Raw genomic sequence first — 26930 nt, forward strand, 5'->3', positions numbered from 1 at the left:
CTGAAAGGGACCCCTGGAGGGGGACCCCCCTCCCCATGCCCGCGCCCGGGCGTGGGTTCGGCCGGGCAGCCAGCGCTCTGGCGGGGATCCCCGGGAAAAGCCCCCCCGCCTCGGTCAGTGCCCCCCAGACACAAAAGCGGGCGCAGGAAGCGCGGGGAGCGCGCGTTTGTCAACTCCAACGTTCGGCGTCCGACCCCAGGCGGCGGATTTGTCAATAATCTTCCGTTTTTAGTCGCCCGGGCCGGAGGGGTTGCCCCCCCCCCCCCCCCCCATGCAAATCGGTCGCTTTCCAAGAAGCCTTTGAAATCCGGACTGGGGTTTTTGTCGTCTTATTTCTTCTCTTTCTTCGGTTTTTCTTTTCTCACTTCCTCCGGGCCGCCCCACTCCCGACTCTCCTAGCCCCCTCCCCAGCTTTCTGCCCCACCCCACCCCCTCTTCCTTTCGTGGAGTGAGGGGCCCCTTTCGCCACCCGCGGGCCCCAGCCTTGCACAACTCTTTAAATAACCGTGTTTTGCAAGGCCCCGGCCCAAGCGGGTGACCTCTCTCTCCGGGAGGCATTGGGGGGAGGGTGTGGCCCAGGATCCCTCTGGCCCCCTAGTCAGGTTCCAGCGACCACCCAGCACACCCCCACCCCTGCCTGGTCCTGGCCTGCGAATGCCTCTCCCTTAGGGTTGTCATAAAGTGGGGGGTAGGGGCCGAGGACAAAGGGCTCTTGGGGGAGGGGTCTGGAGGGGGTGGGCGTCGCCAGCTTAGGGTTAATGGCGGCCATGGGGGCCCCAGGCAAGGCCCAGGGGAGCTCTGGGGTTCCCACCTGCCCCCTCCACCAACCCCAACGTGGAGGCCTGCCCTGCTCCCCTCCCCCACTGGGCGACCCGGAAGGGTCATTAAACCCAGCAGGCCCGGGGGTGGGAGGCTGGGGGGGGGGAGTGGCTTCCTCTGGCCTCTTCCTTCTGCCCCCCAAAGAGGAGGGGGGTGTTGCCTGGAGCGTTTCCGTAGGGAGGGGGGGGGCTTGTCTTGAAGTTGTCAAATGTGGGGGAGGGGTAGTGGACCAGACTAGACACTGGGCATGAAATGTCTCTTCAGCACTTCTTAGGGCTGGTGGGGGGGTGACCACCAGTCCTGGGAGGGGTGGAGAGTGGGGGGCTGGGTGCTACTTCGCTGCGCCTAAGGACACTGTACTGGTCACCCTCTCGCACTGTGGCCTCTGAGAGGGTCTTTGTGCCCTGAGACCCCATCCCTACTGGTTACCAAGGTCCTTTGGGGCCATGACCCTCTCCCATTTCCCACAGGGGTCACCCACCGCCCCCCCCCCCCCACTGCCCTTTCACCTATCCAGATGGAAGCAGCAGGGGGTCTGGGGAGAAAGCAGAGGGCCACTGGGTCCCTGTGGCTCTGCAGGGCCCCTCCCCTGACTGGGTGTGTTGAGGGGGGGTCTGTACTGCGAGACTCCCCTGAGTGGCGTCAGGCTCGGATTAGCAGGTCACTATGGGAGTTGGGAAGGTGGCCAGCCTGGGGAATGGGTGTGAGCTAGCTAGCGACCCCAGGAGCCTCTGCCCTCCGGCCCCTGCTGTGTGTGGGTCCCTGTCTGCCCCCGGAGTGGCTTGGGGGTTCATTTGCTGGGTTAGGGGCAGTCTCCTGTCCCCTCCCCCCATCTCCCGTCCCCCTTCCCCATGATGTGCCGTCTGTGTTGTCACTACTGGGCCTGTTGGCTTCTGCCCGGTTTGTTTTACTGGCGGTCTGGGCGGGTGGGGGTGTGGCCTGGGCTTGGGGGGGGGGCGGGGAGCTGGGGTGGGACCTGCGTCCTTCTGTTTGGTGAGGCCTAGCAATGCCAGGTTCCGGGTGTCCCTGCCTGAGACCTTGGCAATTAGGGCTGCTGGTGGTTTGAGGAGACCCCAGGCTGGGGCGCAGCTCCTTGCCTTCTGGGGGCGTTGGCCCCATTTGGGGTCCCAAAGGGCAGGAGGACTCCCCTGCAGAGATCACGTGGGGTGGTGAGGGAGGCTCTGATGTCACTCAGATCCTGGTTCAAATCCCAGCCTTGCCGGGAACGTGCTGTGTGTCCTCCAACAGGGCATCTCCTGGCCTCAGTTTTTCTCATCCGTAACATGGGGACCATCCAGCGCCTCCTTCCCTAACACGACATGGTGCCTGCCGTGTGCCTGCCTTTACCGTCACAAACTTGCTTCGTCCCTGCTTGAGCACAGAGGTGGGCGCTGTCAGGACACCATCTTGCAGATGGGGAAACTGAGGCCTAGAGAGGTCAAGGCTGAGGAATGGGATGGGAGCGTGAGTGAGGAGGGTGATCGCAGGACCTGTGTACAGGAAGCCCTCGGTCTGGGCCAGCCACAGTCTTGGTTGGCCTGAGTGGAGGGGGGTGGCGCCTGGAGCCATCTGGACGGGGCTGCACCAGCAGGGGTCCAAGCAGCACCTGGAGCTCGGAACCAGAACCCGGAACCCATCTGGACTCTGGTGCCTGGTAGCTGGCTGTGGCCAATCGGAGGCCGGGAATGCCCCGTCCCCCTGCTGTGTTTATGAAGCAATAATCCAAGGTCTTCCCCAGGAGGTGGGGTCAGGAACCGCATGTTTCTTTGTGGCCCAGACTGGTGGGGGCCACCTTCAGACCCTCAGGAGTTCAGTGCAGGGTGACCCCGCTTCCCAGCCTCCCGGAGGGCAGACAGAGGGGGGGGCGGATGGGGAGAGCACCATCTACCACCTCCAGGGAGGCCTCCAGGTCTGCACCCTGATGGGAATGGTTGGGAGAGATTTTCCCAGAGGCCTTTGCGGTCTGACCTCAATCGGGAGGATGGGGCCGAGGAGCCCTGGAGTGTGGTCTGACGGTCTCTCCTGCTGCCCCCAGGTCTCTGCAAACCCGTGAATGAGCCAGACACCAGCCGCCGTTGCCCGGTGCCTGGCGTGAGAAGGAGGCACCGCTGGCATGCCCTCAGCCTGAGCACGGCGGCCCCCGCCCCCACCCCCCGCCACCCTGCACTGTCCCGGCTCCCCTGAGGCCCCCACACTGCAGTGCGGCCAGGCCCCCTCCCCGCAGGGGCCGCCCCTGCCGCCCACGTCTGGTGCCCGGGGCGGCCCGGCCCGCAGGGCCATGAAGCTGCAGGCGGTGATGGAGACACTCCTGCAGCGGCAGCAGCGGGCACGCCAGGAGCTGGAGGCCCGGCAGCCCCCACCGCCCCTGCCGCCCGAGCTGCCTGCCGGCCCCCCGGCCCGGGCCAGGGCTGCCCCGGACGAGGACAGAGAGCCGGAGAAGGCCCGGATGCAGCGGGCCCAGATGGCCGCGCTGGCCGCCATGCGGGCCGCTGCTGCGGGCCTCGGACACCCGCCCAGCCCCGGCGGCTCTGAGGACGGGCCCCCCGGCCTGGAGGACGAGGACACGGCCCGGGAAGGGGCGCCAGGCTCACCTGCAGCCCCGGGCCGAGGCCGGGAGGCACCAGGACGTGCCGAAGGTGATGAGCACTTGGAGGACGCGGGCTCCGACGGCGACCTGTGAGTCGGGGGTCTGCGGGCTAGCCGCGAGCAAGCGGTGGGTGAGCGTTCGATGCGTACCAGGCGGCTCTGGGCCCTGGGGACACAGCCGTGCGGGCAGGACCAGACGCTGTCCTGCCGACTGCTGAGATCCGCGCTGTCCCTTAGAACCTTCTGGAGGACGGTGGACACGTACCAACCAGGATAGGAGCCACCGTTCAAATGGCGGGGGCCCTGAGTTTGTAGCTTTATGCCATCTTGATCTAAGGGCACTGACCACGTGTGGCCAGGAGCCCCGGGCCCGGCGAGGCTACAGCAGGTTCAGTGGCCCCGGGGGGAACCTGCACAGAACGGGTGCTGGCTGGCCCGCTGGCGCGTTCCGCCTGGATCGCGCGCAGGCCCCGAGCCGAGTGCTGGCAGGGCCCCCCGGCGGGACCCTTCTGGGAATACGTTGAACGAGCAGAGAAACAGGGTGATTGTGGGTTGTGACAAGGAGTGCCGAGAAGACGAAGGATGGGGGTGGGGAGAGGTGTCTGGGGCTGGGAACAGCATGCCTGGCAGAAGGAACAGCCTGAGCAAAGGCCCTGCGGCAGGAACTGGCTGGGCGATCCTCCAGGCCCGCCAAGGAAGCCTGTGCAGCGAGTGCAGGAGGGGTTAGCAGGTGGGGCTCTGTGCCGACGGGAAACAAGACAGCGTAGACTGTGGCCCACGCCCCTCCCAGCACCTGCAATGGGGTGGCGGCCGCTCTTCTGTGCAGAGAGAGGGAAATCGAGGCCCTGGCGAGGAGCAGACCCTGCCCTGGGGCTGCAGTGAGCTGGCGCCATCTCCCCTGACCTGTGCCCTCTGCCTGCCCCAGGAAGCCAAAGTGGGAGGAGGAGGAGGAGGAGGAGGAGGAGGAGGAGCTGGAGGAAGAGCTGGACGAGGAGGAGGACGAGGAGGAGGAGGACGAGGAGGAGGACGAGGACGAGGAGGCGGAGTACGAGGACGAGGAGGGGCTGGGGCCCCCGGGCTCTTCCGGCCTGGGTCCCGCGGCTCTCATCCCCCGCAGGGCCCCGCCGTCCCAGGCTTTCCGGGGTGACGGCGGGCCCCGGGTGCTGGGCAGCCAGGAGCGCCCAGGGGCCGGCCTGGCCCACGCTGGAGGGGCCGCCCACGTGGCGCCCCAGCTGCAGCCGCCGGACCACGGGGACTGGACGTACGAGGAGCAGTTCAAGCAGGTGGGCCGCGCGTCGTGACGGGGGCCTCGGGGCGGGCGGCACCCAGCTGCACGCTGGGAGCCCTGCCGAACGCCCGGCCGAGATGGGGGCCCATGGGTGGGACCGGCCGGCCGTGGAATGCGCGGATGTGGGGGAGGGAGCAAAGCCAGGAGAGAGAAGCGTGGGGGCTGCTCGGGCACGGAGTGCGTACCAGGAGGACCCGCAGAGAGACGGCAAGGAAAGGGGCCCGGGCAGAGGCCACGCGACCCGACCGGGCTCGGCCCGGGTTGTGCGTTCGGGGTGAGGCCCAGCGGGTGGACGTGTGGGCAGAGAGGTGGGGGCTGGGGCATACGGGCCGGAGGCCTTGCCGGTCAGCGTGGAGTGTGGCGTGTCGAGGCCACAGCCGTTGGTTGAGCCGGGGGTGGCCACGTCGCTGTGGACTGCAGAGCGGCTCCCTGGGGCTACAGAGGGGCGGGGAGGAAGCAGGGCCGTCCTGGTGCCTTCCCTGCGGGCGGCCGGGGCAGAGGAAGTGGCCGGGCGGGGGACCCTTTGAAGTTGGGCCGAGCTGGGCTGGGCAGATGGAAACCAGATGGCGTCCGGCCGGGCTCACATTCCAGTCCGTGGCCAGCTGGGCCCTGCCCCGACCTCCAGGAGTGGCCGGCGGGGGACCTGGCGTTCCCCGGCCCAGGGCCTGAGCCTCGAAGGGCTCCACTGGACAGGCCAGCGTGTGAGAGCTGGGAGGTGGCTACGAGTGGCCTCCCAGAATTGGCTGGGGGCCCCTCTTGGCGGAGCTCTGGAGGAATGGACCAGGAACTGGCCTCCGGGGACAAGGGCATGGGCTCCAGCCTCTCTTGGGGAAGAGCGGTGTGCATCCTGCAGTCCTCCGAGACCTGCCTCAGGCAGAGACAGGACCCGTAAAGTAGAGGACCCGAGATCGGACACGTGCTGAGGGGGACAGGCCAGGAGCTATGAGGAGGGGAGGGGTGTAGAGGGGGGACGGTGCCCCCCACACCCCCTTCCTGCTGGAGGCTCCACCCCTGCGTGTGGACGCGCGCCTGCTCCCTGCCTCAGTGTCTCTCCCCTTCAGAAGGAGACACCAGCGGGCTGGGTTCCTGCCTGTCCCATTTTGCAGATGGGAAAACTGAGCCACGGTGTTGCTCCTAACGTCCTCTGGGTCCAAAATAACACAAATGGGCACAGTGTGGGCAAGTTATATTTACTTGTGCACGGAATATTTACAGAGAGCTCCAGGCTCGGGGGCTGGAGAGCTGGATAGATGCACCCAGCATTATAGGGTCATGGCCAGGCCCAAAGGGAGACTCAAGGCCACACAGTCCTTGTGAGGTCAGAGTTTGACAGGACCCCTAACCTCCCACCCCTGCTCAGTGGCCTCAGCCCCTGGGGCTCAACACTGACTGGAGGCAGGTCACAGGCTCAGACCCCAAAGCCCCCGGGCGTGTCAGGAACAAAGGGCCACGGTAGCCACCCGCACTTGTCTGGAACACGATGGTGATATTTCAGGGATGCCCGGGGTGGGGAAACCGAAGCCAGAGGGGGTCAGGGAACCCCAAGCCACGTGCATGTGGTCAGTGTCAGGGTCATACTGAGCCCCTACAGACAGAGCCCCCGTGCTGTGGTGTGGAGGTCCGTATACCAGGAAACACTGAAACTGCTGAGGCGGTCAGGGGGGGACACGTGGGGGGCCAGGTGGGAGAAGCCTCTCGGGCTGTGCCGTGAGGGTCAGGCGCACGCACACCGAGGGATGGTGCGCCTGGCGGAGAAGACGGCTTGGGCAAAGGCTCTGAGGCGGGACCCAGACTGGCTCGTGTGTGGAGGCCAGATGCTGCCAGGCTGGGCCCCGCAGGAGACGGAATCAGGTCCCCGGGCAACGGGGCTGCGGGAGGTGCGGGCCGGGGGGCGGGGAGGGCCTCTCTGCAGCACGGGGACTCGTTCCCGCCCAGCCGCGGCAGGTCCAGCTGGCCGAGCACCTGTGTCGCCGGTGTCGGCACTGTCCTGGGCCATGTTGACTCTGGCGCCTGCCCCACAGCCTTCCTGGCACGTGGCAGCCGGGCCGGCCGGCCGCCCACTTGGCACCGTCTCTGCCTCTTCCTCCCCGGTCTTGGCAGGGCCTGGGCCGACTTCCCCTACGAACCCTCGATAGCCGTGAAGTTCCGGGTGGCTGCAGGTCCCGGGGCGGCCAGGGCGGGGAGGGACCCGGGGCAGCAGGCTCGTGGCCACGGAGCCTTCCCTTGAATCACTGGGGCCTCCCCGCTGTAGGGCCCTGGGACCACGCGGGGACGGGGCCCACGCGCCTGGAGTCCGTGGCCAGGATCGGGCAGCTGCAGCAGCCACTAGGATCTCAGGCTCCTGGCATCACACGTGGCATCCTGGTGGCTTCCTGTCCCCAACACAGTGTGCCTGGGCTCTAGAAAGTGGCATTGCGGGATTTTAAACCAGACTTTTTTTTTTTTTTTTTTTTTAACCCTGCCCCCCCTCCAGCAGACTTTTAACCTCAGATCTTTGGCTGCTTAAGGATCGGGATCCCTGGTCTCAGCTCCTCAAACGTGGGGACAGTTTTCAACAGCTTTATTGATATCAAGTCTCATAGCACGTGATTCACCCAAAGTGTGCGACTCAGTGGCTCCTAGCGTCTACACGGAGTTAGGCGTCCATCACCCGTCTCTTTTAGAACATTCTGGTCACCTCAAAAATGAACTTTTGTAAATGCATCTTTTAGTTCTTACGCCCCCACCCCCTCTCCCAGCCCCTCCCCCACCAGCCCCCTTCCTGTGCCTGGATGAGCCTGTTCTGGACGTTTCACACACGTGGGCCCACACCCCGTGTGGACTCTCGCGTCCGGTTCCGTCTCTGAGCGTTGTGTGTTCAGGGTCCGACCGCGGGGCGGCGGGTGCGCGCGCCTCACTTCTGCTGCGGCCGAGGGACGTGCGCGTGCGTGGTGGATGCACCTGAGGGGTGTGCACGCGCGCGGCGGACACGTTCAACTGTGGATATGCGCGTGCGCGGCAGACCTGGTCCCCTGTGGACGTGCGCGTGCGCAGTGGACACACCGGCGTGGCGCGCGCCGTGGATGCGTTCGTCTGCAGATGTGCGCGTGCACGGTGGACGCGGTCGTCTGTGGGTGTGCGCGTGCGCAGTGGGTGCACCGTGTGTCTGCCCTCACCTGTGGATGGTGTCGCTCACACCTTGGGCTTTTGCGAGTCGTCCTGCCGCGAGCACGTGTGCGCGTTTTGTGTGGATGTGTGTTTCCAGCCCTCGTGGGCACAACCCCAGGAGTGGGATCGCTGGGTCAGGCGGTAACTCCGTGTGACCTTTCGAGGACCCGTCGACCGCTTCCCCCACAGCGGCACCGCCGTTTTCCTCCCCGTGGCCGCACGAGGCTCTGGCCTCCCCACGTCCTCACCAGCACTTGTGATCACCAGCGATTACGACTTTGGCGCCCAAGTCAAGGTGGGGTGAGGCCTCACTGTGGTTTGGGTTGGTGTTAAACGTAGGGGTGTCTTCCCCCGCTTCTCAAGGTGATGTCCTTCCGCTGCCTACCCTGTACACGTAGGGTGACAGCTCCGGCTGGCACGTCACCTAACCGTGCGGGAAGCTGAGGGGCCTCTCACCGGGGTCCCCTGCACACACCGTGGATCCTGCCGGGGAGCGCGCTTGAGTGCCGGACCTGTTGTTCTGACGGAGATTGGCGTGGGGTGGCTGGGTCGACCGCCCAGTGACACGGATGAGGTGTCTGCGCTGGGACCGGACTCCAGGGTGCGCTGGAGAAGTGGACACACGGGCGGGGGGCGAGCCCTACTTCGGCTTTGGGGCTCTGGGGACCCCTGGGCCTCTGTCCCCTTTGTCTGCAGTGGAGGCGACGGGTCCAGGGCCTCACATCAGGTGTCAGGACCTGGGGCCTGGACACACACGGGCACTTAGGTGGGAAGGGCCACCTGCTGCCTCAGGCTCCAGGCCCCAGGGGCCTCTGTGTCCTCGCTGGGGACCCTGCCCAGGCCTCCTGGGATCCATTTTATGCCTGTGGGTGTCCTGCTTCCCTACAGCAGGCCCGGCCCAACACAGAGTGAGGCTGGGGTCACATTTCATTTTTTTTCTGGCCCTTTCATCTCGCTTAGGTTTTTTTTTTTTTTTGGTTTTTGTTTTTTCCTAGTTACAGAAGATACACGGCTGCTTTTTTAACTCCATTTTCGATTCCAGAAGTAACACTGGATACCATTGTCGTGGAAGGAGAAAGGGAATTTGCTGGCCTTCCTTTGGCCATTCACATCCAGAAATGTGTCCTGTAAGGTGTCAAAGTGCCATGTCTCGGGCTGCCAGGCTGGCCGCTGCTCCTGTCCTCACTCAGTGTCTCTGTGGATCCGAGCGCTCCCCGTCGCTGGCTTCTCCTTAGCTACTGTGGTTTCCCCGTGGGGCTGACGACAACAGTGTCTGTTTCCCTGTTTGCCTGTTGTAAATGATGCTGCCGTGAACGTCTTTGGCCCTGGGCAGCATAGGGTGGGGGTGGGGATTTGGGGAGGAGCTGACGGATTTTCTTTGTCTTGCCTGGGAGCCCCCAAGGCTGCAGGGAGCCCTTAGGGATTGGGGCTGGGCCAGGGGGAAGGTTGAGGAGAAGGTTGCCCAGACGCTCTGGGGCTGGGGCTTTGCGGGATTCGTAAGAGTTTGCTGGATGGAGAGAGAAGGGTAGAGAGTGCGTCTGGGAACAGTGTGGCTGGAACATCCGGTAGGAGGGGTGGGGGTGAGCAGACGTTAGGGCAGACGGAAGGTGGGCTCTCGGGGAGCCTTGGCAGGGTCTGGAGTGGGGCAAGTGAGCGATATGGGTGACCCCTCTGGGCCTGTGGTCCGGACAGGGCTGGAAGAGGCTCAGTCTGCTGGGCCAGGGGCGCAGGATGAAAATGTTTCTGGTGGAAGAGGGTGTCCTGAACAGAGGGCACAGCCTGGGCAAAGGTTTAGAGGTCAGACAGTAGGTCCTGAACCTGGCGACATCCGTCTGCCGTGCTTGGAACAGAGTGGGCAGCAGGCCAGGCCCTGTGTGTCCTGGGGCCCGTCTCTGATGCCCAGCCTCTTCCTGTGGCGCCAGGAGCCCGGGGCCGTGTGCTTGGGGGCGGGGAGGGTGTTGAGAAGCCCCTGGGAACTTGGCCCACCCCGCCTGGGGCAGCGCCTGCCTCATCAAAGCCGCTGTGGCTGCTGGCACGGAGCCAGCGGGCCGTGGCGGGCATGGGGAGGGTGCCTGCCCGCCAGCCCCTGGCACTGTGCCCCTGCCCGTGCCAGCCCTGGGAACCGCACTGACTCAGCGGAAGAACCTTATCTGGCCCCTGCGCCGCCACCAGCCACCCAGTCACCGCCGTGGGGTCACGGCCGCCGGGGCCTGGCCCCACGCCCACCACCCGTTCCCCACCCTAGTGGCCGCTGCCAAGCTCCGGGCCCGCCCCACGCTTTCTAATAACACACGCAGCCACTGCAGGGAGTGGTGCCCAGCGGGCAGTGTCCACGTTCTGTGTCCGGTTAGGGGATGGGCACGGGTGAGCCACACGGGGTGCAGCCCTCAGACGTGGGGGTGTGGGGGGAGGCAGGTGCGGGGTCCCCGGGACATGGGGGGCGGGGGGGGCAGTCTCCAAGGGCCCCGTGTTTGCTGACATCTGTGTTCACCGGAGCGGGGGGTCTGGGGGCATCCTGGGGCCCTCCGGGTGTTTGTAACCCACGCGTGTGCTGATGCTGAGGCTTTCCTGCGTGTTCATCTGAACATCCTGGAGCCATGCGAACTGCCCTACAGCGTCTTTTATGCGTATCTGTCGCCTCCGAGGTGTGTTTGTGCGTCCCCTCGCCTGCTGTGATTGTGCACACGTGCACGGGCACCGCGTGACGGGTCCCTCCCCTTCGTGGACGTGTTGGTGTGTGTCCTGCGGTCTGGACGTGCTTGTGGAAGGCCGGGCCCATGTGTTCCCATGTGTTTCAGAGCGTGGGGAGCCCAGTGCATTGCATGTCCCCTGGGTCCCTGTGTGATGGGCTGACCGTCCCCCGTGGCTGTGTGCAAATACAGGGAGCTGGAGGCCCCGCGTGCGTGTGAGCCTGGTGTGTCCACGCCCCCCCCCCCCCCCCCGGGCTCACCTTGGCCCTGAAGCGTGAGGTCGAGGTGCGACCCATTAACCATTATCCAGAAAGTCACATTGTCCAGGTCAGTGACGGCTTCAACTGGCCCTGGGGTCAGCTCAACCTCCGAACCTGCCTGCCCCCTGCTGATGCTCCCCAGGGAGCCCTGAGGTGTGAACAGGGCCTGGGGGCAGGTTGCGGGGGCGAGGGGGGGGGCTGCCAAGTTCAATTCCTTCTTCAGCTCTGTGGGATCTTGGGCAGGGACAAGCTCTCCCTGACCTAGAGGTGTCGTGGGGGGGGGTGTCTGCTGGGTGGGGCTCTGGTCTCTGTGTGCCTTAGTTTCCCTGTCTGCGTCGTAAACCCCCTGTCCCTAAGTTTCCAGATCCCGGGGCCGGCATCGCCCCTGGGGACGTGGAGGGGCGTCTCCCTGGCTGTTTGCAGCCGCCCTGTGACCCCATTTACAGACGCTGTCGCCCTGCTGGGTCAGGGGAGCGGCTGGGTGCAGGCTGGTGGGTGGGCACGCGCAGAGGGCGGGGCACGGACCGCCCCTTCTCCGCTGGCCAGGCTGCACGCGGCTGAGGACAATTGGGGGTGTCACGGGGTTAAACGGTAACCAGTCTGCCTATTGAAGGCCCCAGCACGGGACGCGGCCTTGCCCCGCTGGCAGGGGTCTTGTGGGGTGTGTGGGGGGGGGGGGCACAGAGCCAGCGCCACCCACCACCCCCTCCAGACCAGGCCCGGCACCTCAGGGCCACACTCTGGTCCTCCCTGACAAGGAAAGGGGACAAACAGAAACATTCCAGGAAGAAACGCGCTGTGCGCTGATGGTAGTCAGTCCCCCGGACTCCACGTCTGCCGGGACGCCAGGACGTGGGTTTGGGAACGGTCTCCTCGGGTGTCGTTAGTTGAGATGAGCCTGTGGTGGAGTGGGGTGGGCCCTGAGTCCGATGACCCGTGTCCCTGTAAGAAGAGAGCCTTGCAGGCGGACCTCAGGCAGCCGCGGGAGGCCTGGCCTTCTGTGGACCCTCCGTGGGGATTGGTTGGGGGCGGGGTCGCGGCCGGGATCCGGGCGGGAAGTGCCAGGCTGTGCCCCCGCGAGTGTGCCTGCCTGAGCCTGGTCCTTCCACGAGAGCGCAGGGTGTCTGCTGTGAACCAGCCTGCGTCCTGGGCCCTGGGGACGCATCCGTGGACAAAGCAGGCAGAGGAGGCCGTCCCGCGGCGTGGGGGTGTGGGGCCCAGTGGGCTGGGCTGGCACCGTGGCAAGGGCGGGCTGTCTGGGGCCATTATCTTCGAGAGAGTGAGGGCGTGTCTTGTTTGTGTGTCTGGCTGGAAGGGAGTGTCTGTGCCTGTGCCAGGGACCACGTTGGGGTGGCGTGGCCTGCCAATCCATGGGGAGGGCCGTGGGTCTGTGTGCGCCCTTGGCCGTGTACGGGGGCTGTGGGTGTGTCTGGGCAGGGTGGTGGGTCTTGGGGTTCCTCTCCAGGTGCGGTGGCCCCTGGGTGTGGGTCTCACAATCTGCCCAGGCTGGCGTGGTGGGGGGTGGCCTTGCGCCCTAGTTCCTGGTCCAGCTGTGTCCCTGTCTGCTTCGTGAGGGGTCTCTGAGGGTCCCCCCCACCCTGGTGGCACCTGCCCAGCCCCCCGGCCCCAGGGGCTCCCCGTGGCAGGCCAGGTGGGGGCTGCTAACTTTCCTAGTGTTTTTCATCGCCCCCACTTTGTGGCCAGATGCACAGATGTTTCCCCAGGATTCGGGCTGGCTGGAACCAGTGTGGCCTGCCAGGGTCACCGGGCTTCCTGCTGGGGGAGCTGGGCCTGGAGCCGGGTCCCTGGTTGCTCTGCCTCCCCCGGCCCAGACCCCCCCCCCCCCCCCCCCCGCACCATGCTTTCTCCTCAGTTGCCACTTTCCCAGGTGGCCCCTGCCCGTGGTGGCCTGGGGACAGTCCACACACTCGCTGACTGGATGCCGGATTCTGGGAAGGACAGCGGGGCTTGAGGTCTCTCATCTCTCTCTGGCCCCCGCAAGGGGCCAGAGGGCCCAGCCACCGGCCCATTGCTGTCTGTGCCCCCCCTGCGAGCCTCAGTTTCCCTGTCTGTGAACCGGGCAGCGTTAGAGTGAGTGCTGGCTGTTGCTGTAGTTAACGAGCACTCAGGTGTCCTGGCAGAGGAGTGGTGGGGCGGGGCGGGCGCCAGCCTCGTGCTGCCTGGGGCTGCCCCTCCGTGTCCGGCTCCTCTTGTCCCTAGGACGGTGGCCCACGCGGAGGTGGGATGCCCAGGAGGTAAGCTCTGGTGGTCCCGCTCAGCCGCTGGCCTCCCCGGGGCAGACCCAGTCCTTCCTTGTGTCCTCCGTTCGGGTTCTGGCAGAGGCTCCTGTGGGTGTGCCCAGCGGGGACCCCGGGGCCCCTTCCTCTCGACTCCTGGGCAGAGGGAGGGAGGCGGGGGGCAGCCCCCTGGCTCTCTGCACTGGGCGCGGGCTGGCCGGCGATGGCAGGACGGGGACAGCACAGCCAGGGCAGGGACATCTTCCTGAGCCTTCCCAGCCACCAGGAAATTCCCTTTCAGAGAAAACCCCACGATGGGACTTTCAGTTCCTGGGTGCCGGGCCCTGGCCACAGCACTGGCCCCCTGGCCGCTCGGAGCCGGGAGCCAGGTGGGAGCTGCGAGGCTGTTTGGTGACCCTTGTACGAGATGCCCCAAGGCCGAGTGCGACATCGGATGTCTAAGTGCTTGGGGTTGAGGGGAGAAGATTCAGGATTCTTGGCTTTCTGACCTGAAGCGTTTGCCCAGAGTGCCAGGTGCTTTAGGGCAGGGTCTCTCCCCAGCCCTGCGAGGCTCCGCACGGCCTGGGGCACCCGAGGGCCGGGTCCTGGGTTCCGTGCTGCCCTGCAGGTTTCTCTCAGCCCCCCTGCTTCCTGGTCCGAGGTGGGCTCCCCTCGGCCAGTGGGTGAGGGGCCCCCACAGGGACTGGAGGCCGGCGGGATTTGCCTGTCATTTGCATGCTGCGTGGGGCGAGGAATTGCCGCTTCCCCACCTCTTCCTAGAATTGTTCCTCAGCCGCCCTCCATCGAGGGTGCGTTCTCAGGGCTGGACCTGTGGGTGTGCCCCCGTGGGCCTCAGTTTCCCCAGCTTCGGCATGGTGCTGGCGGGCGATCAGCTTGTCTGGCCATCAAGGTGGTTCCTCCCCCGTCCCCCACCCCCAGCTACGTCCTGGTCCCCCTGGTCCCCACCTCGATGCCGCAGGTGCCCCTGCCCACTTCACTGAGGCCCCGGGGTGGCCCCGGCCGTGCAGAAGGCCGACCAGGAGAGGACAGCAGTGTGGTGTCGGGGCACATGCCCGGCCCGCACAACCTGGAAATCCAGAAAGAAGTGCCCCTAAGCTTCAGCTCCACATTAAGCCTTATGACTCGTTTCTGGAGCTTTTTATTAATATCCGTCACGGGTGGGGTGCCGTCTTTTCAGAGAGGGGCACATGGCCGGCCGGGGGTGCGAGGCCGAGCGGACAGATGTTTGTGCCCTGCCCAGAATCACTTCCTCAATCTCCTGCGAGCCCCGTGGGCTCACCACATCTGTGTGGAGGAGGCTGGGCCGGCGCTGACGGGAAACGAAAGGCGGCCTGGTCGCCCAGGCGGGTGCCCCAGGGGTCAGGTGCACCAAGAGGGCGGCTCACGGGAAGGGCGCGAGGTCGCCCAGACGTCGCCTAAGGCCCTGCTGCGTGCGGCAGCCAGTGACCCCCGCCCCCGGGGCCGCTGTGCCTCCCTCGGATCCTGCCGTGTCCCCCACTGGCCTGCGGTTCTCTTGGGCAGCGTCCAGCAGCAGCCTTGACGTACAGAAGGTGCTCAACGTGGCTGCAAAACGGGTTGTCTCGGCCGACGCCTGTGGGCTGACACAGCTCCCGCTCGGCGTCCACCTCTTCCGAGAGGTGTCGTGGGAGTTTCCACGGCAGAATTTTCCCTCAGGTGCAAAACTCCCCGGGAGCCCGGCCGGGCCGTCCGCTGGCCTGCGTGCTTGCAGCGCAGGGACGGGGCACCGGCTTCCTGGTCACGTCATCCCTGCCCCCTGCGATGGGTAGACTGGGGCTCGGAGCACAGACAGGGAGGGTTCCCCACTCTGGGTTCTTCCACCCCGACCCACCTCCCCGCCAGGTGCCCGCTGAGCTCCATCCTTTCTTCGTTCACCACGTTGCTCCGGGGTCACTGTCGCGAGGGGTGGGGCCCGAGCTTTGCCACGTTGGGGCCGTGCCACCTTGGACGAGGCGAGCTGTTGGCGGTCCACAGATGCTGCCAGGAGACCTGCCCTCTGCCCACCTCCGTTTCCCCAGGTGCACAGTGGCCTGGAGGAGTGGTGGGGAGGCCCAGTGGTTGCCGCCCTGCCTGCCCGGCCCCAGCACCTGCGGCTGTTTCTGTGAATGGGGGAGGCTGGGGCGGCCCCCAGGGACTCTGTTCCCGGCCCACCTGGGGCCCCGGCGACAAGGCTGGACATGCTGAGTCATCTCGGTCGGTGGGGAGAGGCTTTGTGCGGGGGATGGGAGGGGGCCCAGGGCCGAGAGCCTCAGTGAGCCTCCTTCCTTCCTTCGTTAGCGGGCGCCGAGCCCAGCACCCGCAGCCCCCAGACCTGCCCTTGGGGGCTCTCGTCTGGGTGTGGGGGGAGCCCTTCGCCGAACGAGCACAGTCATATGCCCGGTGACAGACGCTGGGGGCGGTGGGGGTGCGGGGCCTCACTGGCCGTGCTGCCCCGGCCTGGGGGTCAGACCCGGCCGCGGGAGCAGGGGCTTCGGTGGGAGGAGGGCTCCAGCTGGACCTGGCGTTATACTGCAGAGGGGCCGGTGTGCTGGGGCAGAGGTGCCTCGGGGAGCAGCTGCTGGGCCTGGAAAGCAGGAAGCCTGGGCTTTATCCTGACAGCGATAGGGAGCCATGGTCGGCTTTAGAGCAGAGGAGACCCGATGGCATCTGTCTGTAGAGATGAAAGGTCCCTGGACCCTCTGCCCCTGGGAGCTTGCATCTGGTTTACTGTCCTGGTCAGTCTCCGGAGTGGGGGGGTGCGGGGGATAAAAAACTGTTGCCACCTTCTCTGCTGTTTCACTTTGCCTTCGGGAGTTACGGTGAATAAGCCCTTCTCCCAAACCCTGAGGACGTAAAGACAGGCGAGGGTATACCGATGTGTGTTAGCAGCAGGCCCGTAAGGACAGCCCTGCGCCCACCGGCGGGTAACGGACGAGCAGTGCGTCCACCCACACGCGTGGGAACGCCGCTCGCCTCCAGCAGGCGCGTCCACAGGCGGGAAGGGGGCTCGTGGGGGCGGGGCCTGGCTGACCGGGTTGGGTTTGGGAAGATGGAATGTTCTGGAATTACATAGAGATGGTGGTTGCGAAACTCCGTGAACACATCGATGCCGCCGAGATACTTTGAGATGGTGAATTCTGTGTGATGCGGATCTCACTCCCGTGGACCCTTTTTTTCCAGGGTTAGAGACAAGCAGGTGAGGTTACACACTTGGCGTCCTGGGCCCCCCGGCCCTGCCTGTGACGCTGCCACCCACCGACCCTGGTTCCGGGCCATGGAGGAGGACACACTCCTGGTGTCCCGTAGGCTGTGTCGGGCACTGCAACAGCAACCCTTTCTAACGGGCTTCCTGTCCTTGGCATTGCTCTGCCTTCCCTTCCTTGGTGGCTCGGGGCTCACGGGCCCCGGACGGCAGGCACTGGGCTTTCTTGATGTTTCCTAATTTTGGTTCCTCTCTCTGCCTTGTAAGGACAGCGGCGGCCTCCGCCCCCCCCCGCCCCCCCCCCCCCCCCCCCCGTTTTCCCTGCGGGCCCAGCAGCCTGCCTCCTCCTCAGGTGGAGCCCTGCGGACTTTGGAGCCGCCTGGGTGGCAGGAGGGGGCCTGAGCAGACACCGTTAAAGGGGCAAAGGTCCTCCCAGGGGCCCTGCAGGCGGTTGCTTTACAGCCTGGGCCCCTCGGCCTTGGGCTGGACGCCGCCCCCCCCTCCCCCCGGGGGCCCCGTGGTGGGCTGGGAACCGGCTCGGGGTTGCCCAGGTGGGGCCTCCTGGGGATGTGATCTTGTCGGAGCGTCATGCCTGGGGAGGGGGCCGCTTGTGTGCTGGGTCCTGGTGGTGCCCTCCCCGCACAAGCACGTCCCCAGGCCAGGCCCCTCGCTTTGCGGGCTTGGTGGCCAAGGGCGGGGGGGGGGGGGGGGGGAGGGGTCACCCGCCGAGGGTGAGCTCCCTGGCCTCTGCAGGGCAGCTGAAGGCCCCCCCCAGCTCCCAGATACACAACTTGACCTGGTCAGCGGTATGGCCCGCTGACCAACAAGGAGTCTCCTAGCACAGACAATGCTCCTTAACCACAAACAAGAATTTCCTGTTTGCCCATCCTGCGCTTGGGGGTGGGGAGCGCTTACCTTGTTTTTGCCACTACCTGGGCCTCCCACGCGGCTGCCCCTCAGTGAGAGCACTCGGGAAGGGGTGAGGGCAGGAGGGGCGGCCAGTGTGCGCAGCCAGGTCTCGGGTGGGGGACGCGGGATGGGACAGGAGCTCGTGCTCAGACTGCCGGGCTCTGGCTGCTGCATGGGGTGACCAGGGAGGCTTGGCCCTACCGGCTCTGTGCCTCAGTTTCCTTTTCTGTGAAGTGGGTGGGGCTGGGGTGGGGAAGACCACTTGGCAACAAGGGGTCCCCCGGCCTCCGTCACCCTCCGCCACAGCCGAGAGACGGGCAGGGGGCCCGTGGGGCTGGGGCCCAGGGAGGGGCATGGCTGCCCCTTTCCCTGGCGGAAAGCTGGGGCCCCCAGGTGCCCGTCTGCCCAGCGTAGGATGTCACTCGTCCACAGCATGAGCCTTGTGGGGCACATAACAGATCTGGAAAAGGGTTAGCGGCCCCATCCCGTGGCACACTGAGAAATCAAGGCCCGTGTGTTAAGCAGCCGCCTGGTACCCGGTCGTAGACGTTGGGGACGAAGCAGACAGGGTCTGTGTGACCTTCTGCCGGGGCACACGGGCCTGTGGCCAGCCCCGCATGTAAATCCACGTGGCTCGGGCAGTGGAAGGGCAGGGGAAGAGCGTCAGTAAACGAGAAAGTCGCCCACGGTCAGTAAACGTGTTCCAGTGGGAGCAGAGCATGTGCCACGGAGATGGGGCAGCAGCCGTGACCCCGGGGGGCGGGGGCCCCGTGGGGGGGGGGCGGGTTTGAGGAGAGAGCGGGACTCGAGAAGCCAGCGGGGGCGGTCCAGGCGGGAGGCGCTGCTGGGGCAAAGGCGCGGACGTGGGACTGGTTTGGAAGCTGGAGGAAGTGGGGGCGGGGGCGGGGGGGTCTCCGGGGCCCTCGTGAGCTGCAGGGCCGTTGGGGGGTGGCTGGTGCCACTAGGTCAGGCGGGGCCAGGGCGAGAGCGGAGACCGGCGCGGGTCGTCTGTCTCAGCCCCCGGCCCGAGGGGGGGGCTCCGGCGGCTTCGCGGGTGTCCAGCCTGGGTTTGCGGCCGTGGCAGGCGACTGGTTTCAGTGCCCCCCGGCCCACCTCAAGCGGGGCAGAGGCCTGGGCCGAGCGCAGGATGTGTTGTGTCCCCGCGGTGTGAGTTGGAGCCTCGTGAGGACAGGCGGTGGGCGTGCCGGCCTGCAGTGGGGCCCGGACACCGCCCCCCATGCCCCCGTCCCTCCAGCCTGGCCGGGGCAGCAGGGGAGCGGAACTTGGGGCCTGAGCCCCATAAAGCTGGGGTGGCCTTTACTGCCTGCCTTTGTTGTCAGCTGCCCACAGCAACAGCCGTTAAAGCGGCCTCCCCCCGGCAGCCGGGGGCCCTGCACATCCCCCTTTACGGCCTCGAACAATACCCTGGCCCCACGGGGGTCTGACTGGGCCCTGCCACAGGCCTGTCCACCCACCATGTGGCCTGGGGGCTAACAGCTCCCCCACCTAGCCAGCTGCCAGGTCTCGGGGGAGCTGGTCTCCATCCTGAGCCTCAGTTTCCCCGCCTGGGATACAGGGGTCACGACGGTTCCTGGAGCTCCAGGTGAAGCTGTCGTGGTTATGGTGAGCTGTCCTCGCGAATGGGAGGACTGAGGCAGGAGGGGCACTGAGGTCTCTCGGGACCGGGTCCAGGGAGGTTCAGGCAGGGTGGACACCCCCCCCCCCCCCCCCCCCCCGCCCCAGATCAGGATCTCACAGATGTTGCCGCCTATCAGGAGGGGCCTGTGTGCGCGGCCGTAGCAATGACCACAGACTGTGAGACTGAAAACAGCAGGAACTTGTGTTCCCGAATTCTGGAGCCAGATGTCCGAGATCCAGGTGGGGCAGGGCCATGCTCCCCCGCGGCTCCAAGGGGGGGTCTTTCCTGCCTCTTGCCGCCTCTGGTGTGGCCGGCGGCCCCTGGTGTCCCTCAGTTGTGGCCTCGTCCTCACACGGCCTTCTCTGTGGCCGTGTCTCTTCTCCTAGAAGGACACGTGTTGTGGGATTAGGGCCACCCTATCCTGAGTACGACCTCAGCTTAACTGACCACATCCTCCACGACCCCATTTCCAGATAAGATCGCACAGGTGGGGGTTCGGGTGGAGGTGAACCTGGGGACACCTGCTGTCTCCAGCGAGACTCCAAAACGTGGTGATGCCCCTCTGCCCAGGCTGAGGGCAAGTCTTGCCCACTGAGGCAAGTCAGGAATCACCGAACGACCATTTATTCACCGACTGCCGTGTGCTTGACCCCACCTAGACACTAGTGACAAACCACACGAAGCCCCCACATCCCACACGAGCGGGCCGACAGGAGACCCGACCAGCGTGTAGTCTCACGGGGCGTGGTGCAGGAAGGGTCAGGGAGGAGAGTGGGTGTGAGGTCCCAGGAGGGGGCTGTGCGTGGCAGGGTGTGTGGGCGGGAGAGGCGGGGACGGGGCAGGGGAGGATGGCCGAGGTCCACCTGCAGGCCACACACCCTCAGGCAGGGGGAGGCGTGGGGCCTCCCTGACCACCATAAATCAGCACAGGAATGTAGCTGGCCAGCCTGGCTGGGGCAGGGCAGAGACAAAGACTCAGCCTGGACCACCCCGGCCTGTGCCCGGAGGCCCCACGTTGTTGTCTCTGTTCCACCGATGGGGGAACCAAACCCCAGAGAGGGGAGGGAGGCTGAGGGGTGGCCAGCCCCGGAGACCCTGCCTCCGAAGCCCCCGGGGATGTGGCAGGCGGCAGGCGCTGGGCGTTGGCGTGTTCTTGGGCCCTAATGATGGACTGTCCCAGCCGGGGCTGATTGGTGGTTTCAAGGCCCCCCACACGCCTGATCCCTCTGGGTCCATTCCCCAGGGCTTAACGTGAAGGTTGCTCTTTGCCGCCGCCCCCCTCCAACTCCACTCTCCAGTCACCTCTGCTGCCGGCCCCTGGGAGCAGGTGGTCAATGCAGCCGGGGACCCCCGAGCCCCTCACCCAATGACTGGAGAGCCCAGGGCAGAGTCTGGGCCGAAGGGCCCTGACATTCCCAGGCTCTGGGTTCTCGCCTGCCTCTGGGCCTCAATTTCCTCATCTACAAAACAGAGTCGCCTCTCAGGGGGCAGCACCAGGATGTGGCCTCTGCGTGCTGGCTGTCTGCACCGGCGTTGTCTGTCTGGGACGAATGGTGTCTCCCAAATGACATGTCAAGACCCAGCTCCCGGCCCGAGAACGAGCTCCTGTGGGGAGCAGGGTCTTTGCAGGTGTCGTTAGTTAAGGGGGAGACGAGGGGGCCCAATCCAGTGGGGGGTGTCCTCAAAGAAGCAGGGTTCTGACAGGTGCACGGAGGAGCCCGTGGAGGTGCTGGAGGGACACCTGGGGCTCCAGGAGCGGGCCGGCGGGAGGGACCCGCCTCAGGAGACCCCTGGGTCTGGGCGCTGCCCTTCAGGGCTGCAGGAGACTCAACCTTTGTTCTAAGGGGCCCAGCATGTGGCTTGGGGGCGGCCAACCGCCGTGGGAGACACACGCAGGTACCTGTGTCTTCATCTGAAACTGGGGCCGGGCTCTTTAGGCTCCGTGGGGCCTCAGGACCTCGGACCTGCCTCTGCCGGCCGCCCCTCAGTGGGGATGTGGCGCCCGTGCCCAAGCGCTGACACCGGCTGACCCTTCCCCTCCCTGACCCCACAGCTCTACGAACTGGACGGGGACCCCAAGAGGAAGGAGTTCCTGGACGACTTGTTCAGCTTCATGCAGAAGCGAGGTGAGGCTCGCCCACGGGGGTCCTGGGGACTGGCGCCTGCTTGGCAGTCGGGTCTGATGGGGGAGGCACAGGTGGGAGCGTCTAAGGGGTAGGTCCTTGGGTAGGAGGTGTCTGGTCCCCAACCCAGAACCGTCAGGTCAGGCCTTTTTTTGCTGCCGAGACCCGTGGTGCGATGGAGTCCTGGCTCCCAGGGACCCCCGGCCACCGCCCCCAGGGTCCCCTGCAGCAGAGCCGGCCTCCGGGGAGCAGAGGTGGACGGCCAGGAGGGCAGCTGGGCCCCGGGACAATAGGATAGAAGTTCCTCGGGTTGGCTTCCCGGCCTTCGTGGTCTTGACACTGGTGTTCCGTGGCTGCTGGTGCAAGGCCAGTCCCGGCCCCTCCCCTGTGCCTATGGGGGCGGGGGGGGGGGGCTCAGTTCCCCCGTCTGTAAGACGGGCCAGAAACAGTTGCCACTGTGTGGCGGCACCCCACACATGCTGAGCACAGGGCAGCATTTATGAAGTGCCAACAGCGTACCAGGCCAAGCCCCCGCCTCTGCAGCCCGTCCCACCCCCTGGGTCTGGGGTGTAGTGGATGCCGAACGCGGACCGGCCGGGAAATGCCTGGTGACCGAGGCCTGGAGAACAGGAAGATGGGAGCAAAGGCCCAAGGGGCAGGGACCGGTCTGGGTGGACGTCCCGGTGGGGAAGCTGAGACCCAGACCCCAGGGGGTCCCCCGCACCCCCACGCGTGGCCTCGGCCTCGGCTCTGAGCTGCCACGGGGCGAGAGGCCTGGCCGGCCGGGGGCCCTGAGGGCACCCACTGCACAGTGGAGCTCATTCCTCTGCCTGCTAGACAGCCCGCCTCGTGGGCCGTTCAGGGAAGGAAACTGAGGCCGGGGAGGGGATGCATCCTCCGAGCCCTGAGGCAGGAAGGGGCGGGCCCAGCTGGGGTGCTGCAGGGTCCACCTGGGGCCGCCGCAGGGGCTGGCCGCCGCTGGCTTTGTCCAGGGCCTCTTTGCGGCCCTCCCTCTCGAACAGCCTCTGTAAACACAGGCCCAGCCGCCCAGCCGGAAGGGAAGGGCAGGGGGCTGCGGCCTTCGCATTAACCCCTCCCGTGCCGGGGCTGGGGGAATCCAGACCCGGTCCTGGGGTGGGGGCCCCCTCCTTGTTATCGCTGGGACCAGTCACATCCAGGGCCCGCTGCCCACCGTGTGGCCAGAGAGATCCTCCCCCACTCGCTTTATCGACCCGTCCACACCTGCCGGAGCCCCCCGCCCCCACCACCCTGCCGCGGGGCCCCGAGCTCCCCGGCCCAGAGCCCACTCATCCCGCCCGAGACTGGGCCTGGTGTCCTGGAGGTCGGGAAGTACTGTGAGCCGCCCTTGGGTATGGGTGAGGCGGGGGGCCACACGCGACCGTGGGGGTCGGCGTCCAGCTCTGCCATCCTCGCCGAGCCGGGCTCCCCTGGAGGGCAGGGAGCGACAAACTCCTCTGCAACCCTCAGAACCCAGCCCCAAGTGCCCCTTTCCCTTGCCATCTTCTTGGACCCTCCCCTTCTGTAACTGGCAGGCTTTGGGGCTGAGAGTGCATTAGATCCCTCCCCCCCGGGCCCCGGACACCATGCCCTGCATCCCACAAGCCCTCCTTCACTCCAGACACAGAGAAAGTAATTTTTTTTTTCACGTCACAAAGGAGAAGGCTCTGAGAATTCTCTGGGGGCTGGGAATGCGGGAGGGGTCCTGGCTGCGCCCCACCCTCCTGCTGTTTCCTTGAAGACCTCCCCACCCTCCTTATCTCCCTGCTGCCCCCACTGCCCCTGTCCTCCACCGGTGCCTCTCTGCTCTCCACCCTGCTCCTTCTGTAAACATCCGTCCAGGCCCCGTGCAGAGCCAGGGCGCGGGGTCCCCAGAGGATCTTTTGTGTGATTCTTTCTGTTCTTTCTCAGTGCAGAACCTGAACCAATGTCCCAGGTGGGCCGGGGCTGGGTGAGCCCCTGACACTTGTCGCTTTTTCCTCTCTCCCTCTCGGGCTGAAAAATGGAATTGGGTAGGGTCGGTCGGGGGGGGGGGGGGGGGGGGGGGAGGATAGTCTGAGATCCAGCTTTCTCCACCCTCTCCGGGTTGTCCTCAGTTAGTGGGGGTTTTGAAACCTGGAAACGACAGAAGTGGCAGGAGGTGACCCCAGAGCATCTGGCTCTGGGGCCCAGGAACCAGGGTCCCAGGAGTGTGGACCGGCTGGCCCCTCACGTGAAGCTGGGCTGGCCCTTCTCCAGGAGCCACAGCCCGGGGCCTCCGTTTGCCCATCTCTGGGGTGCGGCGACGTGCCCTGTAGGCTGTGACGCGGGCCGGTCACATCTCACTGTTGTTTCCTGAGCCCACGCCGTGTGCCAGACTGGGCTCCAGGGGATCTGAGCCGGGCGACCCCAGCTGACCAGGACAGCAGCCAGGGGCCAGATGTTAGAGCAGGCTTTCCGCGGCAGGGAGAGTCGAAACGGGGGGCTTCTCCACCCTCGGCCGAGAAGGTGCCAGACAGGCTGGGCCACGGGCTTCTGCGTCAGGGGCACGGGAGGAGGACAGGGACGGCAGCAGTTATGAGGGTCAGTGTGGGTGGAAAAGGGGACCAGCCCGCCACCCCGCTCTCTCAGCTGCACGGTGGATTAGCCAAGTGCTGCCTCCTCACGGCTGCAAACCCCTGGGAAGCGCGGGACCCGGAGGGCACCTGCCTCGGGGACGCAGGCGGGTTGTTTTGGCCACTGTGCTTGTTGATGGAGCCACACTCACAAGGGCCGTGTTTCTCACACGCGTCCCCAGGTTGGCCCCGCAGCCTGTCCCGGGTCTCCGTACCCCCGGGTGAGCCTCTGATGGAGACACGGGCCTCCTTGTGCTCTCTCAAGGGGGGGTTCCCCCGGCGATTCTACCCCCAGGAGACACATGGATGTCTGTGGTTGTCATGACTGGAGAGCTCCTGGCCTCGAGGGGGCGGGGCCGGGGAGCTGCTGAGGCCCCGCAGAGGATATCCTGCCCCCGTGTGCCGGCGACAGGAGAGACCTCTCTGGACAGGCGCGTTGGCCGTACACGTGCCGTCTGCTGCGCCTGTGGCTCTGCCCCCACCCCCCCCACATAACCTGCACTCCCTGCCCCGCGCCTGCAGGGACGCCCGTGAACCGCATCCCCATCATGGCCAAGCAGGTGCTTGACCTGTTCATGCTGTACGTGCTGGTGACGGAGAAGGGCGGCCTGGTGGAGGTCATCAACAAGAAGCTGTGGAGGGAGATCACCAAAGGCCTCAACCTGCCCACGTCCATCACCAGCGCTGCCTTCACCCTGCGGACCCAGTGAGTGCCCGCCGGCGCCCCGCATAGGGGAGGCGGGAGGGGCGGGAGGGGCCGGGGCGGCCGCGGAGAGCCAGTCCTGGCGTCAGGGTGCGGGTTGAGGACGGTCCGCCCCGAGCTCACTCGGCTGGGTGGCGGGATTGGCGAGGGCGGTCCTGGGGGGGGGAGGGGGGGCCGGCGCCATCCTGTCCCTGCCCCTGCCGCAGGTACATGAAGTACTTGTATCCCTACGAGTGTGAGAAGCGCGGCCTCAGCAACCCCAACGAGCTGCAGGCGGCCATCGACAGCAACCGGCGGGAGGGCCGGCGCCAGAGTTTCGGGGGCTCCCTGTTCGCCTACTCGCCGGGCGGGGCCCACGGCTTGCTGTCCTCGCCCAAGCTGCCCGTGCCCTCCCTGGGCCTGGCCGCCAGCACCAACGGCAGCTCCATCACCCCGGCCCCCAAGATCAAGAAAGGTAAGGGCCGCGCGTCCCTGGGGCCCGGACCCCATTCTGCTCCGGCCCGGGCTTTCTGACCCCCTCTGGGTCCTGCGCCCCCCCAGTGGGCGTGGCTAAGCCCGGCCCTTCTCCCAACCCCTCAGAGCAAGCAGACATCACTAATCGTTCAGGATCGGGCACGGTTTCCCAGCCCGTGCCCGCGGCAGACATTACTAATCGAGCACCGCTTCCCGAGTCCGAGCTGCTGCACCCGTTTCTGACTGGGCGCCCGGTTCCTTCCCAATCCCTTGGCCGGTGTTACTAGCAAATTACTGTAGCGTCGCCCGAGTTCTGCCTGTGGGCGACAGTATTGAGGGCCGGAGTTTTTCCGGTCCCTTGCCCACGGCAGACCTTACTAGCTGATTGCTGAATTCTTTTCCCTTTGAGCTTCAGGACCTTCTCAACACTGTCCAGCAGGGACCCTCACGGGTGTGGTGTGGGCCCACCCCACTGGCCCTTCAACCTTCCCCGAATCTAGTGCTGGGTGTGTCTGGGCAGCTCACTGGCCCCTCCTGGGCCCGGCTTTCCTGCTGGGGAAACGGGAAAGCGATCCCTTCTTTGTGGGTTTGTGGAAGGAGAACCTTTGGTGTCTCCGGCCCCCAGCAGGCAGCGGGCCCAGTTTGCGAATGCCTGGTAGGGAGCCCCCCCATTCGTGGCAGGCACCACCAGCCGATCACAGCCTTCTCACCCAGCGAGCCTCTGAATCCTTCCTAGCACAGAAACACCAACGGCACACGTGGCGGTGTGGCCTCAAGCAGGCGAAGCCCCCTGCGTGTCTCTCACCTGCCACCTGGGCTGGGACTCCCTGCCTCCTGGGGTGGCCGGGGGATCCAGCGTGATCCCCACGACTTAGGCCTGGTCAGATCCTAGGCGAATGGGGTCCCACTAGCGTCACTCGGCCCTCTGTGGACCTCAGTTTACCTACCCCCACCCCTGGGGAGCTCCGGTGATGCCCACGAGTCAGTATAAACGTCCGCCGGGCGTGAGGCCTCACACAGGAGCTGGGGAGGTGCTGGCCAGCAGGGAGGAGGGTTTTCTGATGGCTGAGGTGGTGTTTGAGTGAGCCCAGAAGACGGGGACAAAGGAGAGAGTGCCAAAGACCCTGGCAGAGGTGTGCGGGGGGGGGGGGGGGGGAGGGCGCCCAGGGGGCGCCCAGCATGCAGGCAGCGCAGGGACAGGCATGGGCAGAAGAGTCGGGAAGAGAAGAGACAGCAGGTCACGGTGGGACCAGCGGGTAGAAACCGCGATGGGGACATTTGCTTCGACCACAGAGGAGGTGAATGGTTGGCAGCTGGGTCTGGGTTCGACTCCCAGCTCCGCGCCCCCCACCCCCACCCCCTGTGGCTTTGGCAGCATTTCCACATCCTCCGAGCTGCCTCCCCCGTGAAGCGGCCGTAAGAGGGTGGAGGCAGGCGCGCGAGTGTCGAGACAGCCCCTCGAGGCGGTTCGAGCCGAGCGCGTCAGACAGACACGTGGCGCTTCCCAGCTGCTCCAACTAGTGCGTCCGCAGCAAGTGCTGTGACAGCGTCTCTGTGCGACGTCCGTGCTGGATGCGACTGTGACACTGTCGGTCCCGTCGCGGCGGTACCCGGTGTCGGGCTGACCTTAGATCTGGCGGCGCTCGCCTGCTTCCGCGGAGAGGACGTGCGCACCCCGTCGGCGGAGGTGTCCAGGCGCATGCGCGGTCCTGCCGCGGGCGGAGGGCCGCACCGGGCCGCTGCGGGTCCCTCCTGCCCACCCGCTCTTCTTCTCTCCCGTCTAGAGGAGGACTCGGCCATCCCTATCACGGTGCCCGGCCGCCTGCCGGTCTCCCTGGCGGGGCACCCTGTGGTGGCCGCCCAGGCGGCAGCGGTGCAAGCGGCGGCGGCCCAGGCGGCCGTGGCGGCCCAGGCGGCCGCCCTGGAGCAGCTTCGGGAGAAGCTGGAGTCTGGGGAGCCGCCTGAGAAGAAGATGGCCCTCGTGACTGATGAGCAGCAGCGGCTTGTGCAGCGGGCCCTGCAGCAGAACTTCTTGGCCATGACGGCCCAGCTGCCCATGAGCATCCGCATCAACAGCCAAGGTACCAACCCGGCGCCCGAACCCTCCCTGCTGCGTGCGCCCGTAACAGAGTAAGGGCCTCGTAGTCGACGTATGTAAAGAGTGCCTGCAAATCAATAAGAAAAAACAAAAAAAAGCTAACCCCATAAAAGACCCGGGCAGCGGTGACGAGTAGTAAGTTCATG

At 66.1% G+C, this 26930-nt stretch overlaps 1 protein-coding gene across 7 annotated transcripts in view; it reads left to right on the forward strand.

Moving 5' to 3' along the window:
- Positions 1-26930, forward strand: part of ARID3A (AT-rich interaction domain 3A) — a 32118-nt gene that overhangs the window by 893 nt on the left and 4295 nt on the right. For 4 of the 7 annotated variants that reach the window (XM_030297651.1, XM_030297680.1, XM_030297662.1 and 1 more), the window contains exons 2-7: positions 2855-3495; positions 4331-4688; positions 20849-20921; positions 24053-24236; positions 24440-24687; positions 26471-26767. In XM_030297651.1, coding sequence (XP_030153511.1) covers positions 3098-3495; positions 4331-4688; positions 20849-20921; positions 24053-24236; positions 24440-24687; positions 26471-26767 — 1558 coding nt within the window. In that variant the 5' untranslated portion in view covers positions 2855-3097. Of the gene's footprint in view, positions 1-1850; positions 2204-2854; positions 3496-4330; positions 4689-20848; positions 20922-24052; positions 24237-24439; positions 24688-26470; positions 26768-26930 lie in introns of those variants that run through there. The other 3 variants (XM_030297642.1, XM_030297655.1, XM_030297633.1) reach the window with 2 other exon arrangements.

The sequence above is a fragment of the Lynx canadensis genome, chromosome A2 (assembly GCF_007474595.2).
Source record: "Lynx canadensis isolate LIC74 chromosome A2, mLynCan4.pri.v2, whole genome shotgun sequence".
Taxonomy (NCBI): Eukaryota; Metazoa; Chordata; class Mammalia; order Carnivora; family Felidae; genus Lynx; species Lynx canadensis.